The following is a 16,491-nucleotide window of genomic DNA, read 5'->3' on the forward strand; positions in this document are numbered from 1 at the left end:
ACCCGTGTGACTACTGAGATCGGATTTTCAAGAGACTTTCTGGGTGGGCTCATGATATCAGAGCATACTTTATACTCATTATTAGTTAGCAAATACAGAAAAATTGACTAATAGTAGAGAAATTCTTTTTTTGCCATTTCAGGAGAAGAACCCTTGGTAAGATTGAGTCTCACCGAGAGACTGGGAAAACGAAAATTTTCAGGTGAGATGAATTTTGTGCAGATCTTTTGTTTTCTGTTTGTGTATTAATATGATATGTTCTCCAAAACTGCCTTTATACAAATGTCATGTTGATACCAATTTACTTGCTGGTCCCCCTTGAATTCTTGGCTAGAAGAACTTATACAATTTGTTTTTCACATGTGTATTATACCTTTTATTGATTTACATAAATTTATAGTGTTAGAATTTAAGTAGATTATAATAATCAACTCTTTAGAAGGTACTATGTTGAAAAAACAGTAAAGAAAATATCTTTGTCTCTTTGAAATTTGAGGTTTTAGAGGGAAAAAAGTTTCCAGTTAATATAAATTTGGTCCCTGAGTTTATTAATTCTATTTTATGTTTAGGGAAGTGTTTCATCATATTATTGAGTTGCCATGTACATACTCTAATTGTGTCTGTCTCAAAAGGATTTTGAAAATCTTCTCTGATTCCAGCTATTCCTCTATGCTCTTTTTAAAATGTGTTTGCAAATATGAAATCTTTTGTGTTTTCTTTGATACCATTTTCACTGCCTGAGAAATTTTAGGCAAAATATCCATCTTTTTAATGTCAGCATACATGTAAACTTTGTAATTTTTGGCTTCATATTTAAATTATGAATAATAGTAGAGAAAAAATCATTACCCTGTGTAGGGTCTTTCATGTTTTTAATGGGACCTTGCAAAGTTATTGTATGTTCAGTCAAACAGTCTGAAAAACCATTTTTAACTTGTGACATTTACTATTCAATTCATATATAGTGGTTATAAGTCAGTAAACTTGGTAAGGTCTTGGCTCTATTACTAATTGGTAACTTGAGTAAGAATTTTCATAACCTTAGATTCCTACTTTGATAAATGTTGATTCTACATTCTACTTTTTGTCCCTTACTTCTTTTTTCTGGGACATTTTTATTTTCTAGCATTGAATTCTAAGGATGCTAGTGAATGAACACACCATATAAATGCAGAAAACTGACAGTTGTTATTCTGTGTTACCAGTTTTGCTCATATTTCTTGACCTTGCTAAAGTTGGATTTGAACTCTTAAGCTACGTTCTCTCTGTTTGTAGGTGGTGACAGCGATCCTCCATTAAAGCGTAGCCTTGCACAGAGATTAGGGAAGAAAGTAGAAGCTACAGAAACTAATACTGACAAAGCACCAAAGAAAGGTAACTTTTTTCTAATATGTTGTGTGTGTGTAATCATGACACTTGTCTCTTGTAATACTAACAGGTAATGATTTGTCATTCCTTTTTGTTCAGGTAAATTAGATTGTCTCATGTCTGTATTATTCAACAAACATTTGAATATTTACTCTGCTAGATTCTAGGTAGACACTGCTGCATAAAATAAAAACATCACAGTCCTCAGGAGCTTTTATAGTATAATGGCAGATAGGAATACTTATATATTTGTGGTAAAATCTGTGACAGGGTTCTCGCTTCGGCAGCATATATACTAAAATCTGTGACAGGAAAAGTACACAGTGATATGGGAGCACACAAGAAGGGCACCTCTTTTACCATCTGCCAGGGAAAGGTTCCCCGGGGGAAATTATGTTGAAGCCTAGACCTAAAACATGAGTTAGGAATTAGGCAGGTGAAGTTGAAGGACCAGAGGCTATGCCGAGGCAGAGAGAATATAATCTTTGCAAGGGCACAGAGCTAAGAACCAGGATATATTCAAGGGATTGATTATGGTTGAAACAAACAGAATTGGGGGTAAAGAGCATGTTGACTGGAGAGGAGGAAGGAAATAGATCATGCAGAGCCTTTTTAAGCCATGGAAGAGAGTTTGGGTTTAGTAGCAAACCATGGGATGGTTATTAACAAGGATCAAAAGCTCAGATTTGCATCTTAGAACCATCATCCTCTTGGTTTCAGCTCAGGGATGATCTCATGGTTGTGGGATTGAGCCCTATGTCACACTCTGTGCTCAGTGCAGAGTCTGCTTCAAGTTTTCACTCTCTCTTCCTATCACTCATTCTTTCATATAAATAATAAAAGCTTTAAAAAAATTTTTTCTAAATAGAGCCATCTCCCTGCCTCTAAAATATGGAGAAAGATTAGAAGGGGACAAGGGTGCTGTCCAGGATATGAGTTACCAGCCTTTTGAAATAATGTAGATGAGAGAAGTTAGTGGCCTAGTTAGTGTTCTAAAAATTGGTATGAGAGATGTGGAATAAATTGAGGGATATTTGGGAGTTAGAATGATTATGTAGCTGAAGCTCTATTTATAGAAAGAAGTCAAGGTTGAATTTTTTTCCTTTTATGACTTGGCAGTGAAAACACTGGTGTTAATTACTAAATGAATGGGTGGGACTTTTTTCCTTTTTATTCTGTGTAATTTTAACTCTTCTTGAAGATGAAAAACTAATTTCCACTTTTCCTCTAGCCCAGGAGGCTGTGATGAGTAGATGTTTTTGTTTAGGATCTTTCTTGCATTCTCAGAGCACACAAGTTAATCTTTCTTTGCAGTCATAACCTTTTTTTCTTTGCCTGTTGATCATATTTAAAAATTTCAGAAAAATTTATATTAAACATTAACAGGGCAGCCCAGGTGGCTCAGTGGTTTAGCGCTGCCTTCAGTCCAGGGCCTGATCCTGGAGATCCGGGATCGAGTCCCACGTCAGGCTCCCTGCATGGAGCCTGCTTCTCCCTCTGCCTGTGTCTCTGCCTCTGTCTATCATGAATAAATAAATAAATCAAATATTTTTTAAAAATTAACATTTTTTTAAGACTTTATTTATTCATGAGAGACACAGAGAGAGGCAGAGAGAGTAGCAGGCTCCATGCAGGGAGTCCAACGCAGGACTCGATCCCAGGTCTCCCTGGGCCAAAGGCAGGCGCCCAACCACTGAGCCACCCAGGTGTCCCAATAAAACACATTTTAAATAGATTGAGGGGGCTTTTGATGCCAATGAGATTATAGAAGTTTTACACTAACCATTATTTCCCTGAGTTCAATAGTTTTTGCTTTTCAGATCTAAAAAAAGATTATTTTTTAAGCCTTCCAAAGTGCTCTAGGTAATCCATGATTCTCATAGATGTTCTGTGGGAAAGAAAAATGTTAAGCATCTAAAGTATTTGCATTAGATGACATAAACCTAATTTAATCTAATTTTGTGAACTTTGCTTTTTTTAAAAAGATTTTTATGTATTTTTTAAATTACTATTTTCACAGCAGATTTTTTTAATATTTATTTTTAAGACTTTATTCATGAAAGAGAGAGAGGGAGAGAGAGGAAGAGACACAGAGGGAGAAGCAGGCACCATGCAGGGAGCCTGATGTGGGACTCGATCCCGGGTCTCCAGGACCACACCCTGGGCTGAAGGCAGGCGCTAAACCGCTGAGCCACCCAGCCAACCGCTGAGCCATAAATCCCCTTTATGTATTTATTTGAGAGAGAGTGAGCAAGTGGGAAGGAGCACATCCATGAGCAGAGAGGAGGGACAGAGGGAGAGGGAGAAGCAGGCTCCCCACTGAGCAAGGAGCTTGATGTAGGGCTCAATCCCAGGATCCTGGTTGCGTGACCTGAGCTGAAGGCAGATGCTTAACCGACTGAACCACCCAGGCACCCCTTAATATGTGAACTTTGAAGAAAAAAAGTCTCTTGTTTAATTTGGTTTTTAAAGTATATATTTTTTTACAGTTCATGTTTCTAAGTCTCTGAAGGAGCGATTAGGCATGTCAGCTGGTCCAAACAGTGAGGAGGCAGCAGGTAGGTAAAACCCTTCGGCCAGCTTCTTATATTTTTTCCTTGCCATAACAATCTTTACTTTTTCACTCATTCATTTACTTATTGTGAGCTTGCTTACTTAGAGTTTGTGTTTTGGGGGTTTTATTTTATTTTTTTAAAGTAATTGATGACTCACTGGTATGAATTCTCTTCTTAAAAGATAGCAAAATGATCAGTTCCCATAGCCTTAGTAGTAAGCAACCAGAAACTACACAAATATCCAACAAAAAGAAATTCAGTTGCAGTTTGTATAGTTACATACAAAAATAATTATTGTCATAAGTCATATTTTGAACAGTCATGTGGAAAACTTCTCATATTGTATTGAGTGAAGAAAGGGTACAAAAAAAAAAAAAGAAAGAAAGGGTACAAAGAACACCTACTACTTTCGACCTTTGGATTTAAAATAAGAATTTTTAAAAAATAGAATAGGAATCTTAATTTTGTGAGGATGATGAAGTTTATTTTCTTACTACAGAAACTTACTCTCAGGAATAATATCCATATGTATGAGATGATTCCAGTTGTGTAAAGATAAAAAAGTATATGCCTGGGAAAAACACTGTAAAAAATACACCAAAATAATTTTCTTCTCTATGTTCTGTACTCTTCTGTACTAATTTTCAAACCTTTTAAATTGCAAGATCTAACTACTATACAGTTTAAAGAATAGTATAATAAACCTGTACTCCATCCATGCAGCTCCTCTATACATCACTCTTCCTTTAATTTTTTTATTTACATTTTTTATTTAAATTCACTTTTAATGTTACTGCTTTTTCTTAGCACTTGGGTTTCCTGTGGTGGTTCTAAAGGTCTTGTTCCCAAATGGTCCTCTCCTGATTGGGAGACACAAGTGAGGGCTGACTGAGTGGGGAGGGCGTACTAAATAAAAGGCAGCTTGTTTGGGTTGCAGGCTAGAAGGCTGGGGCCCATACCATTGCCACAATAAGAAAGTTTTTTTCCTTCCTAGGCTTTCCCTTTTCCTCTTCTCCCCTGTTCTTTTCCTGCTTGGAATTTGCTCATCTTCTCCCTCCAGCCCCAACCTCCTAACTTACTCCCCTCCCCAGCAGATTTCTCCTCTCTTCAGAGAGCAGTTCCCAGAAGAAGGTCATGGCTGGTCCAACTACTCTATAGGCCATCCTCACATTTCTACCCACTGTTGCTTTTCCTACTAGTTTGGCAGTTTTCTTTGGCACCCCTGGGAGGAATAGATCTCACTTCCTACAGTTTCATTTGTTCTTTTTCTATTTTTCTGTAAATTCAGATAGCTGCTGTCTTATCTCAGAAGTCCCTCAAGATTTATGCTTTGCTAGTGGCAGCCTTGTTTTCCACTGCTGTTATGGATTTATTCTATTTTTAATGTCTTTATTTTGATAAATTTTGGTGGAGTGGGGAACAAGGTTTTCATGTCACCATTTACACACTTCCTTGAAGGTAGTAATTTTGAGATCAGTCCACCCAATGGAAGAATTATTTAAAAAGCCCTAAGGAAGTAATTCAGTACCTGTTTGAGTACTTCCCATGTATAGGTACTATACTAAAATATTTCAGATAATTAAGTATAGTCTGTTTTCATGAAGTATCTAGTATGGCTGGAAATGCAGGCAGTTGCAGTACTGTGGGAGCAGTGGACTGGAGGATGTCAGGTTCTAAAACCAAATTTAATTACAATTAGGCAGCAAGAGAATGAGACTAGTAGGGCAAATTCTGTGTGAGAAGAAACAGAATGTTCAAAGGGTAAGAAGGTGAAAACGAACATGATGTGTGTTTACGGTTGTTAAAAGATATTTTATATTTTGGATCTTTCATTAAAGGCTGTCATTCATGGGCACCTGGGTGGACCAGTCTGTTAAGCATCTGCCTTCGGCTCAGGCTGGATCCCTGTATCCAGCCACAGGTCAGGCTCCCTGCTCAGCAGGTCAGCGGGGAGTCTGCTACTCCTTCTCCTTCTGCCCCTTCCCACCACTCATGCTCCATCCCTCTCTCAAATAAATAAAATCTTAAAAAAAAAAAAAAACTGTCATCAAATATGTGTGTATAGTTTCCATATTCTTCTCGTTTTTTCCCACATTACTTCATTATTTCTTTTAGCTTGTCAATAATGATGATGAGCCTATCTGTAAAGTGTGAAATTTGCTCTCTAAACAAACGTAGAGAGGCAGCCCAGGTGGCTCAGCGGTTTAGCACCACCTTCAGCCCAGGGCTTGATCCTCAAGACCCAGGATCGAGTCCCACATCAGGCTACCTGCATGGATCCTGCTTCCCTTCTCTGCCTGTGTCTCTGCCTCTCTGTCTCTGTCTCTTTCTCTGTGTGTGTGTCTTTCATGAATAAATAAATAAAATCTTAAAAAATTAAAATAAAATAAACAAATGTAGAGGGATACCTGGGTGGCTCAGCGGTTGAGCATCGGCCTTGGGCTCAGATTGTGATCCTGTGGTCTCGAGATCAAGTCCTGCATCGGGCTCCCTGCCTGGAACCTGCTTCTCCCTCTGCCTCTATCTATCTCTGCCTCTCTGTCTCTCATGACATAAATAAATAAAATCTTTTTAAAAAAACAGATGTAGAATGACTAGTGTATCGTTAAAAATAGCTCTTCAGTGACATGCCAATCTCTGGGCCTTTCCCATTTTCTTTGTCTTTTTTTTTTTTTTTTCTTTCTGTCTTGTTACCTGCTTTACCTACTATTCATCCTTCAAATGTCACTGAAATATTACTTCTTCTGAAAAACTTCCCTTAACCAATTCCTGGACAAAGGTTGGGGTTCTTGCTGTACGCCCTTATATAGTAATATACTTTTTTGATCAAAGTTATTGTTATTGGGGTGCCTAACTGGCTAGTAGGTAGGGCATGCAGTGCAGCTCTTGATCTCAGGGTCATGAGTTCAAGCCCCATTGGGCCTAGAGCTTTTTTTTTTTTTTAAACCTACTAAGTTATTATCATCATACTTCTGGATAGAACTCCAACAAGTTAGTGATTTTTGCCACTTAAGAGTTTTCCTTGAGGGCCATTACCTGAAATGTGCAAGTATTTCAGAACTGAAATTGAAACTAATATACTTTGTTCATTTTAATTACTGGCCTACATGATACCACTCAGGACTCTGCCCTGATTCAGGAATAGAGCGTAAGTTGTTAAGATGTGAACTCCAAATACAGTGACTTGTTTTTCCCCCAAAAAACAGAGAGAGTCACTAAAGTTGGTGAGATCCATGTGAAGACATTGGAAGAAATTCTTCTTGAAAAAGCTAGTCAGAAACGTGGAGAATTGCAGCCTAAACTCAAGACAGAAGGACCTTCAAAAGTTGATGATTCTACCTTAGGAACAAGAAGCCCCTCCACTATCCGAATCAAAACCTTCTCTGAGGTCCTGGCTGAAAAGAAACATCGGCAGCAGGAAGCAGAGAGACAAAAAAGCAAAAAGGATGTAACTTGCATCAAGCTAAAGACCGATAGTGACATTAAAAAAACAGTGGTTTTGCCACCTATAGCTACCAGCAAAGGACAATCAGAGGAGCCCACAGGTAGAACAAAGTCTATGCAGGACGTGCACATCAAGACACTGGAGGAAATTAAGCAGGAGAAAGCACTGCGGGGACAGCAGGGCACTGAGAGCAGCACCAGCTCCCAGCCTCAGCCTGAGGCCATCCCAGGGCCAAGGAGGCTTCTCCGAATCACAAAAAAAACAGGTAACAGGGGATCCCTGGGTGGCTCAGCGGTTTAGCGCCTGCCTTTGGCCCAGGGCATGATCCTGGAGTCCCGGGATCAAGTCCCACATCAGGCTCCCTGCATGGAGCCTACTTCTCCCTCTGCCTGTGTCTATGCCTCTTTCTCTCCCTATGTCTATCATGAATAAATAAATAAAATCTTAAAAAAAAAAAAAAGTAACACCACAGTTCAGTCTATAGTACCATTTCCCCAAATCGTATTCCAAAGGACAGTGTTCCACAGGATATTTGTAGGAGTTCTTTAGTCCGACATATTTGTGAGCACTTTAGTCAGGTCACTTTGAAAACCACTGGATCAAATGAAGCTACGTTGTTTCTTTACAGGAGTGCTGTATAGACCTTTGATATTGTAATGTGCATTTTGAAACTTTATGAGGATGAATGGACTTCATCTATAATTTTATTTGTCCTATCTTTATTTTCATTAAGAGTTTTGCTTTATTTTTTTTTTTAAAGATTTTCTTTATTCATGAGAGAGACACAGAGAGAGAGAGAGAGAGGCACAGACACAGGCAGAGGGAGAAGCAGGCTCCATGCAGGGAGCCCGATGTGGGACTCAATCCTGGGTTTCCAGGATCACACCCTGGGCCAAAGGCAGGCGCTAAACCACTGAGCCACCCAGGCTGCCCAAAGGATTTGCTTTAAAAAAAAAAAAAAAGAGTTTTGCTTTAATCTATTCCTAAAGTTGCAGCTTAAATGAAATAGTTAATGGTGTGTTTATTGTGTGAATATAGGTATAAAAGAAGAGAAGAAACTTCAAGAAGGCAGTGAAGTTGCTTCTCAGAGCAGTGTTGCTAGAACGGAAGCTAAAGAGGTAAGTTTATTTAAGACCATTTCATAGTTCATGGCAAGCCAAAGTCCAGATGAATGATTAAATATGCCATTTAGTTTTAGCATAATAAATTTCTATTTAACAGTTCACTGATAAATTAGGTAAACAATCTTTCACTATGCTTAAACTTTTCTAGGAGAGTTTTCTGTACTTATGTGTATAGCAATCTTCCCCCCCCCCTTTTTTTTAAGATTTTATTTATTTATTCATAAGAGACAGAAAGAAGCAGAGTCATAGAGAGAGAAGGAGGCTTCTCACAGGAGCCCGATGTGAAACTCAATCCCAGGACCTCGGGATCATGACCTGAGCCAAAGGCAGATGCTCAACCACTGAGCCACCTAGGTGCCCCTGTTCTCTGCTCCCTTAAAAGTTGTTTTTAATTGGTCACTCAATGTTTTTTAAACCAGGCATGGCACTCAGTGTACAAAACTCGGGGACTTTTTTTTTTTTTTTTTTTTTTTTTTTAAGAATAAAAAACCCTGTAATTCTGCAAGCCAGATATATAACAACCATTAGCTTTTTTTCATGGGTTTTTCTCAAGCCTTTTATTTATGTATACATGTATGTGAACTTGTTCATTGTTTAACTCAGGTTTAGAAAGTAATTGAGAACTCTATTATCATTTTGCAGCCTGCTTTAATTTTACTATATTCATAATTCTTTGGGACATTAGTTTTACTGGCCACATAATGTTCTATTATATGAATATAATCTTAACATTTCAATTTTGTTTTACATAGTTAAGGTAATGAACATCATCGAACACAAATCTCGTGCAAGTGTCTGATTATTTATGAGGCATTTGTATTTGACTTAGGGGTTATGATTGTCTAAGCCTATAAAATCGGGGTTTTTGTTATTCCATACATCTTTAACTTTCATCTTCAGCTTGGTACTTTGTATTTAATATCAAAGAGCAAAAGCTCTTATGTTCTGGATCATGTCAAATTCTGCTTGATATAGATGTCAGCCCAGTAACTTATAAACAAGATTTTCTAAATTGAGGTAAAATTGACATACTAGTTATTTTTTTCTTTTAAACAAGTTTTTTTTTTTTTTCTTTTTTTTTTTTAAGATTTTGTATTTAAATAACCTTTACACCCATTATGGGACTTAAGCTCTCAACCTTAAGATCAAGAGTTTCATGCCCTACCAACTGAGCCAGCCAGGCACCCCAAGGTTTTTTTCATTTTTTGTTGTTTTAATTGAGCTATAAGTAAAGCCTGGTAACTTAAAATAGTTATCGTACAGATTGTTAGAGGTTCAAAATTTTAAATCTTGTGCTTTAAAACTTATCCACAGACTTCAGAAGAGACCACAGGAGTTGGCATCACTAAAATTCAAGTCAAGAGATGTGAGACCATGAGAGAGAAGCATATACAGAAGCAGCCTGAGAGGGGAACCTCACAGAAGGAAAAATCAGTTTTGACACCTCTTCGAGGAGACGTAGACTCTTGCAACACTCAGATAGCAGAGAAGCCAGTGCTCACTACTATGCCAGGCATCACACGGCACCTGACAAAGCGGCCTCCCACAAAGTCATCCCAAAAAGCAGAGGTAGAAACCTCAGGGATTGGGGACTCAATATTGAATGTGAAATGTGCAGCACAGACCTTGGAAAAAAGGGGTAAAGGTGAGTGATTTTTCTAGTGTCTTGCATATTAGGATTTGAAAATTACCAAGTTTCCAATAACTCTCTAGCAGCAATTGAGTTAAATTCCATTTGTGTGCTATACTTGTCACACAGGTGGAGAATAGCATTTCTGATACTTCTATTTAAAAAGACAAAGCTGGGGCACCTGGGTGGCTTGGCTCAGTGGCTGAGCGTCTGCCTTTGGTTCAGGGCATGACCCCAGAGTCCTGGGATCGAGTCCCACATTGGGCTCCCTATGGGGAGCCTGCTTCTCCCTCTGCCTATGTCTCTGCCCCTCTCTCTGTGTCTCTCATGAATAAATACATAAAATCTTAATAAAAAGGCAAAGTTAGATGAGCTCATTTCTCAGAATTTAAAATTGCTGTTTAAAAAGCTTTCTCTAGGGCAGCCCAGGTGGCTCAGCGGTTTAGCACCGCCCTCAGCCCAGGGCCTGATCCTGGAGACCCAGGATCGAGTCCCACGTCGGGCTCCCAGCTTGGAGCCTGCTTCTCCCTCTGCCTGTGTCTCTGCCTCTCTCTCTCTCTCTGTCTGTCTTGAATAAATAAATACATACATACATAAATAAATAAATCTTTTTAAAAATAAAAAAACAAAAAGCTTTCTCTAAAGCTCACTTTAGCAGCACATACAGTAAAATTTTTAAGATTTTATTTTATTTATTTATTCACAAGAGACAGAGAGAGAGAGAGAGAGCGGCAGAGACATAGGCAAAGGGAGAAGCAGGCTCCACGTAGGGAGCCTGATGTGGGACTCAATCCCAGGAGTCCAGGATCACGCCCTGGGCCGAAGGAAGGTGCTAAACCGCTGAGCCACCCAGGGATCCCCGGATTCCATATTTTTAAGTCATGGGACTGTAACATACAGCATGGTGACTACAGATAACAATACTGTATTGCTGAAAGTTGCTAGGAGAGTGGATCTTTAAAAAATTGTTAACTGTAGAGTAATGGATTAATTAGACTAACAGTCACGTTATATACAAATATTAAATCAGTATGTGGTATACCATGTTAGATGTCAGTTAAACCTCAGTGGGGGAATCAGAGCTCTCTGTGATGCATTTTTTTCTCTGGTTTTGAAGAAGAAAAACACCAGGGAGTGGAAAAACCAAATTCAAGAGCCACTAAAAGGAATTATTTGAGTATACATCTCTACATTATGACCACATTGTAGTACACATTGTTTATGGATTATTTTCAGTTTTGGGGTATCATATTTACAGTGTTGAGAAGGAATTTTGATATTCTAAGTTACTCTCCATGTAAAAGAGGAATTCTAGCTATTAATCAGATATTTTCTGTCCCTAATAGCTAAACCCAAAGTCAATGTGAAGCCATCTGTGGTTAAAGTTGTCTCGTCCCCCAAATTGGCCCCCAAACGCAAGGCAGTGGAGGTCCACCCTGCTGTCATCGCAGCTGTGAAGCCACTCAGCTCCAGCAGCATGCTACAGGAAAGCCCCACCAAAAAAACAGCTGTGGTAAGAAGTAGATCCAACTAGATGGTGCTTTGGTCAGTGTGCTAGGAAAGCAGGGAAGAGTGACTCTGCTTGCTCTCTGTGTGCAAGTACTTATGCCATTTCCTAAGCATTTTAGATGTTTAGGTGGTTACTGTATTCCACGTCCACCGCTAGACATTTGTGGAGTGGCAGGATGGAATTTCTTTTTTTAAAGAACGCTAGTTCTTGGGCAGCAGGATATTTTGCTTATTTGTAAACTCAATCTTTGGATTATTTATTCTTCAATTTCCAGGCTTAAAGAGTGATAAAAACGAAAGTGGCAAAAGTAAATGAATATGCTGAAATAAAAAAGGCCTGACTCCAACTGAGTTTCCTTCCTTTTACTTTTATAGGCAGTTGTTCCACTCCTTTCTGAGGACAAGTCAGTCACTCTGCCCGAGATGGAAAAACCTAGAGACAGGTAATACCTTGTAATTCTTCTTGACCAAACTTTAGGCCACCATTATTATTTATGCTCTCTAGAGAATCTAACACTGCTAAATAAACCTTCAAATACGTTTATTAGCCACTTAGACCAGCTTGATAGCCAACATAAATAAATCTGCTAAGCTACCTATTAATTGTAAGAAAACATGATATGCATGCAGGGTTGCTGTTCTCCTTTGGTGCCATTGTGTATGTACTGACTCATTTTTAAAATGCTTTAAACATCAGTGTGAATCCTGCTTTTAGAAGGATGAGAACTGAAAACGCCTTGTCCCAAATCAGTAAAACAATTCTGTTATGCTGATATCAATAATAACTCTTTGCTAATATCCTCTTGTGTTTCTCAGACCAGGTGGGACCGTTTAGCCAACTATTAACAAAGCGCAGTTTTCTAATCTTTTGGGTTTTTTCCTTTGTAGTCATGTGCTGCCTCCAACCCAGTCTTCTTCAGACTCCTCTCCACAGGAAGTCTCTGGCCCTTCTTCATCCCAAATAGCCACGAAAACTCGCCGACTCAGCTCTACCTCAACAGGAAAGCCCCCACTCTCTGTTGAGGATGATTTTGAGAAACTAATATGGGAGATTTCAGGAGGCAAATTAGAAGCTGAGATCGACTTGGATCCTGGGAAAGATGAAGATGACCTTCTGCTTGAGCTATCAGAGATGATTGATAGCTGAAGGTGGTGGAACATTTAAAAAAAAAACACACACACAAAACTGGACTTAGTTTCGTCTATTATAACATTTACCCAAGATGATCGTTTCTTTAGTCTAGAATTTGCCCCAAATCAGAAGTATACCTCTGAATTACCTGTATGTGTCCTGGATTCCTTGGGGTCAGATTTTTAAAGTCCCTTGATAACCATTTTGTCCATTCGATGCCATGGGTTAACATCTGTGAGAAAAATGTTCTGTCTTACACCTCTTCACAAAAAAACTGAGAGGGAGAGCCAAGTCAAAGAGTGCAAAAGAACTTAGTGACTCCTTGAGGTGTTTGTCAGTTTGGGCTGTTTTCCCCTTTGCTGTAGTATTTCTTTTATGTATTGTCTTAATGTACTTATTAATGTGACCTGAGTTTGAAAAGGAAGAAGACCAGCTGCTGCCAGTAAGGACCAAATTTCACACTACCACTAAACAAAAGACCCGCTCCGTCTGTGTTAAATTGTATGTCTTTTTAAAGGTATTTGGAGATTCAACTAAGCTTTAGAGAAGGCTGAGCAGCTCTGGAAGCTTGTAATCTGGACATAACTTTTTCAACCTGATTTCCATGCTTTTGCTGCTCTGTAAGCCTCTGAAGAGCAATAGCTAATTTATTATTACTGTAATTTTTTAAGGCTTTAAAGTGCCTCCGGGGTCCTCTGAAACTAATTTTCTATTTCTCGGATTCCCTGGGATTCTTCATAAGAGATGGTGACATAATGATTAGAAGAATTCTTTTTTTAGCATGAAAGTTGTCCCTTCTCTTCTTCAGTACTTGCCTCCTGCTGGCATTGAATTATCACAGGGATAAAAATTGGTTAATTTTTTATTTCTCTCACAGCAAACTCCTCTTGCCCAGTATTTATTTGGTGCCCTTTAACCACCAGAGGGGGGGAAAATGAACTCCTCCAAGCTGCCAATATTTATCTCTGGACTCTAGCGGTACACTGAATTGTACTGTAGTGGGATTATTGAGATGCTCTGGGGGTGTATTGTATACCTTCCAGTTTTCTTCATTTCTGAATTGAATTTTCTTTTCTTGATGTCCGTCTCCTTCATATCACCTCAAGGTTCAGACTTGTGAAGGAACAAGTATGATGGGGATAAGAGTCTTGAAAGGAGACCTACTGTACGTAATCAGAAGAAGAGGAAAGAAGGACTTGTCCATTTTGATATTTTGCTGTAGGTGGCCAGTTTTGTTTCTCATAGGGAAATCTGACCCACCTGTCATGTTGGCTCCTAAGGAACTGCTGTTGTAAGCGGCTCATCAAGAGTTGAACTTCATGTAGCCTTGTTGGGAATATGGTAAAGGAAGAAAGCCACAGGACTGCCCATTCAGTCTTGGGAAGATCTGGATGATTCTGCACAAGCAAAAATGACTTGAAATTTATGTATAGACACCTCTCTACCAATCCATCTTCAGCTGACTGAATGTTGTATAATAGCCCTTCTCCAAAGCAGGGGTGGAATGTTCTGGTTTCACCACAGATTTTCTACTCCTTTCATTTTTGGAATCAGCTTAAAGATTCCAGGTCCCTTTTGTATATAACCTTTATTTTGCTTTTTTAAAAATAATTTTGTTTCATATTTAAAGTCCTTGTATTAGTCATTGATTCATGTTCAGCATTATTTGAACCATTTGCCATTACAAGAAAGAAAAATACTTATTTGTGTTTTAAATAAAACTGGTGTAGGAAAGTCTGGACATTGTGAGTTAAGTGGTCATACATCACTTCAGCCTAGAATCTGCCTCGATGAGGCTCCATTCAGAATGTTGTTAGCTTCCTGTGTAAATGCTCCAATTTCACAGATACTGTGTGGCTTTAGAAACTTCTCACAAGGGAATATTGCCAAACTTACCCACAAGTATGCTGTTGTAGCTGCATATAATTTAGGTAAGAAGGAATATTCTTAAATGGGAGGACTTTTTCCCCCAACATTAATATTGAATCATTATTCGTAACTCTGGCAATGCCATTAATTTTTTTTAGAGATTTATTTATTTTAGAGAGAGGGAGGTCGTCGTGCACGCACCAGTGGGGAGATGGGGCAGAGGAGGATAGAGAATCCCAAGCCGACTCTGTTTTGAACACAGAGCCAGATGCAGAGTTCGGTCTCCCCACCCTGAGATCACAACCTGAGCCAAAATCAAGAGGCGGACATTTAACTGACTAAGCCACCCTGGTGCCCCAATGCCATTTTCTTGCAGGATAGAGGATTTAAAAGTGATCTTAGGTAGTTTCAATTAATTTTCAAGCATGAAGTCATGAAATTCAGAGAAGTGTTTTAAGTAGTATGCCAATTTTTAAGGGAATGAACAAATTTGTTAGCTACCAAAGAACACAGGTTTTTCCTAATAGGCTACTCTTTTTTTTTTTTTTTCTTTTTGGTTTTTTAAGATTTTATTTGAAAGAGAGTGAGCAAAAGAGAGCATGAGTAGGGGCAGCAGCAGAGAGAGGGAGAAGCAGGCTCCCCACTGAGCAGAGGAGCCCCATGTGGGGCTCAATCCCAGCACCCTAGGATCATGAGCTGAAGGCAGATGCTTAACCAACTGAGCCACCCAGGTGCCCCCCTAATAGTCTAAAAGTAGTTGCAGCAAGTTCAATCAACTTTGCTCAAAACAGATCAGGGGCTCCTGAGTAGTTGGCTCCCCATCAGAAGGGAGTCTGCTTGAGATTCTCTTCCTCTGCCCCTAACCCTCTTTGTGCACACATGCACACTCTAACCTTAAAAATAAAAAACATTGTGTATTGGGTTTTAAGTGATGATGGTTTTAGATTTTAACAGAAGAGGGCCCAAATGTTGCAGTTTGGCTACAGCCTGAAGTTTTAAGATAATCTGTGACTCCTGTATTTATCTCAAGGTAAATGATCCCTAACGTTCTGACCTTAACTTCAAGTAGGTCCTCTCAGATGGCCAAAACAGTTTATTTTTACCTCACCAATCTGTGAAACCACCACAGAGCTAAGATTGATATTTAATACCGTTTAAGAAATAAGGGCAGCCCGGGTGACTCAGCGGTTTAGCGCCGCCTTCAGCCCAGGGCATGATCCTTGAGACCCAGGATCGCGTCCCAGGTCAGGCTCCCTGCATGGGGCCTGCTTCTCCCTCTGCTTGTGTCTCTGCATCTCTCTCTGCATCTCTCTGTGTCTCTCATGGATAAATAAATAAAATCTTAAAAAAAAATAATAAAGCTTGATCTATGTTGACCAAAGTACAATGTTATTTTTCTAAAACTGTGGCCCTGAGGGGGTGCCTGGATGGCTCACGTTCCTGCTAAGCAGGGAGCCTGCTTCTCCCTCCCCTCTGCTGTGCGCATGTGCACATTCTCACTCAAAATAAAATTTTTTAATAAAATTGTGGCCTCATTTTGCCAGAATATTCTGCAATTCTTTAAAATGGATTGCTTTTTGTCAGTTTAGCAACAGGAAATGGGTTCATATGCTGCTTAACATTTACGGAGTATTATGTACCTCTTAATTCACATATCCATTTTGATACAACATGCTATGCTGCACTGGAGAGTCACTGCTTTATATTCCCAACTGTAGTGTCAAAATCGGGTCAGGTTTATAAGAAAATTTATTTCTACGTGCAGTTGTGTTTGATTCATCGACTTTCAAGAGCTCTTGATTTCTTAATCACACATCTGCCTGAATTAATAACTTATTTTCCAAACTGTGCTTCAACTT

The 16,491-nt window shown here is 39.1% G+C and overlaps 1 protein-coding gene across 14 annotated transcripts in view; it reads left to right on the forward strand.

The window, feature by feature from the left end:
* The window catches only part of ZC3H11A (zinc finger CCCH-type containing 11A), a 45,452-nt gene extending 30,948 nt beyond the window's left edge, over positions 1-14,504 (forward strand). For 13 of the 14 annotated variants that reach the window (XM_038585957.1, XM_038585956.1, XM_038585968.1 and 10 more), the window contains 9 exons: positions 143-202; positions 1,276-1,374; positions 3,858-3,926; positions 7,130-7,633; positions 8,407-8,486; positions 9,807-10,137; positions 11,469-11,635; positions 12,007-12,074; positions 12,520-14,504. In XM_038585957.1, the coding sequence (XP_038441885.1) occupies positions 143-202; positions 1,276-1,374; positions 3,858-3,926; positions 7,130-7,633; positions 8,407-8,486; positions 9,807-10,137; positions 11,469-11,635; positions 12,007-12,074; positions 12,520-12,778 (1,637 nt within the window). In that variant the 3' untranslated portion in view covers positions 12,779-14,504. The remainder of the gene's footprint in view (positions 1-142; positions 203-1,275; positions 1,375-3,857; positions 3,927-7,129; positions 7,634-8,406; positions 8,487-9,806; positions 10,138-11,468; positions 11,636-12,006; positions 12,075-12,519) is intronic. The other variant, XM_038585969.1, reaches the window with a different exon arrangement.
* Positions 14,505-16,491: the final 1,987 nt, after the last annotated feature.

Source organism: Canis lupus, chromosome 38 (assembly GCF_011100685.1).
Source record: "Canis lupus familiaris isolate Mischka breed German Shepherd chromosome 38, alternate assembly UU_Cfam_GSD_1.0, whole genome shotgun sequence".
NCBI classification, from domain to species: domain Eukaryota; kingdom Metazoa; phylum Chordata; class Mammalia; order Carnivora; family Canidae; genus Canis; species Canis lupus.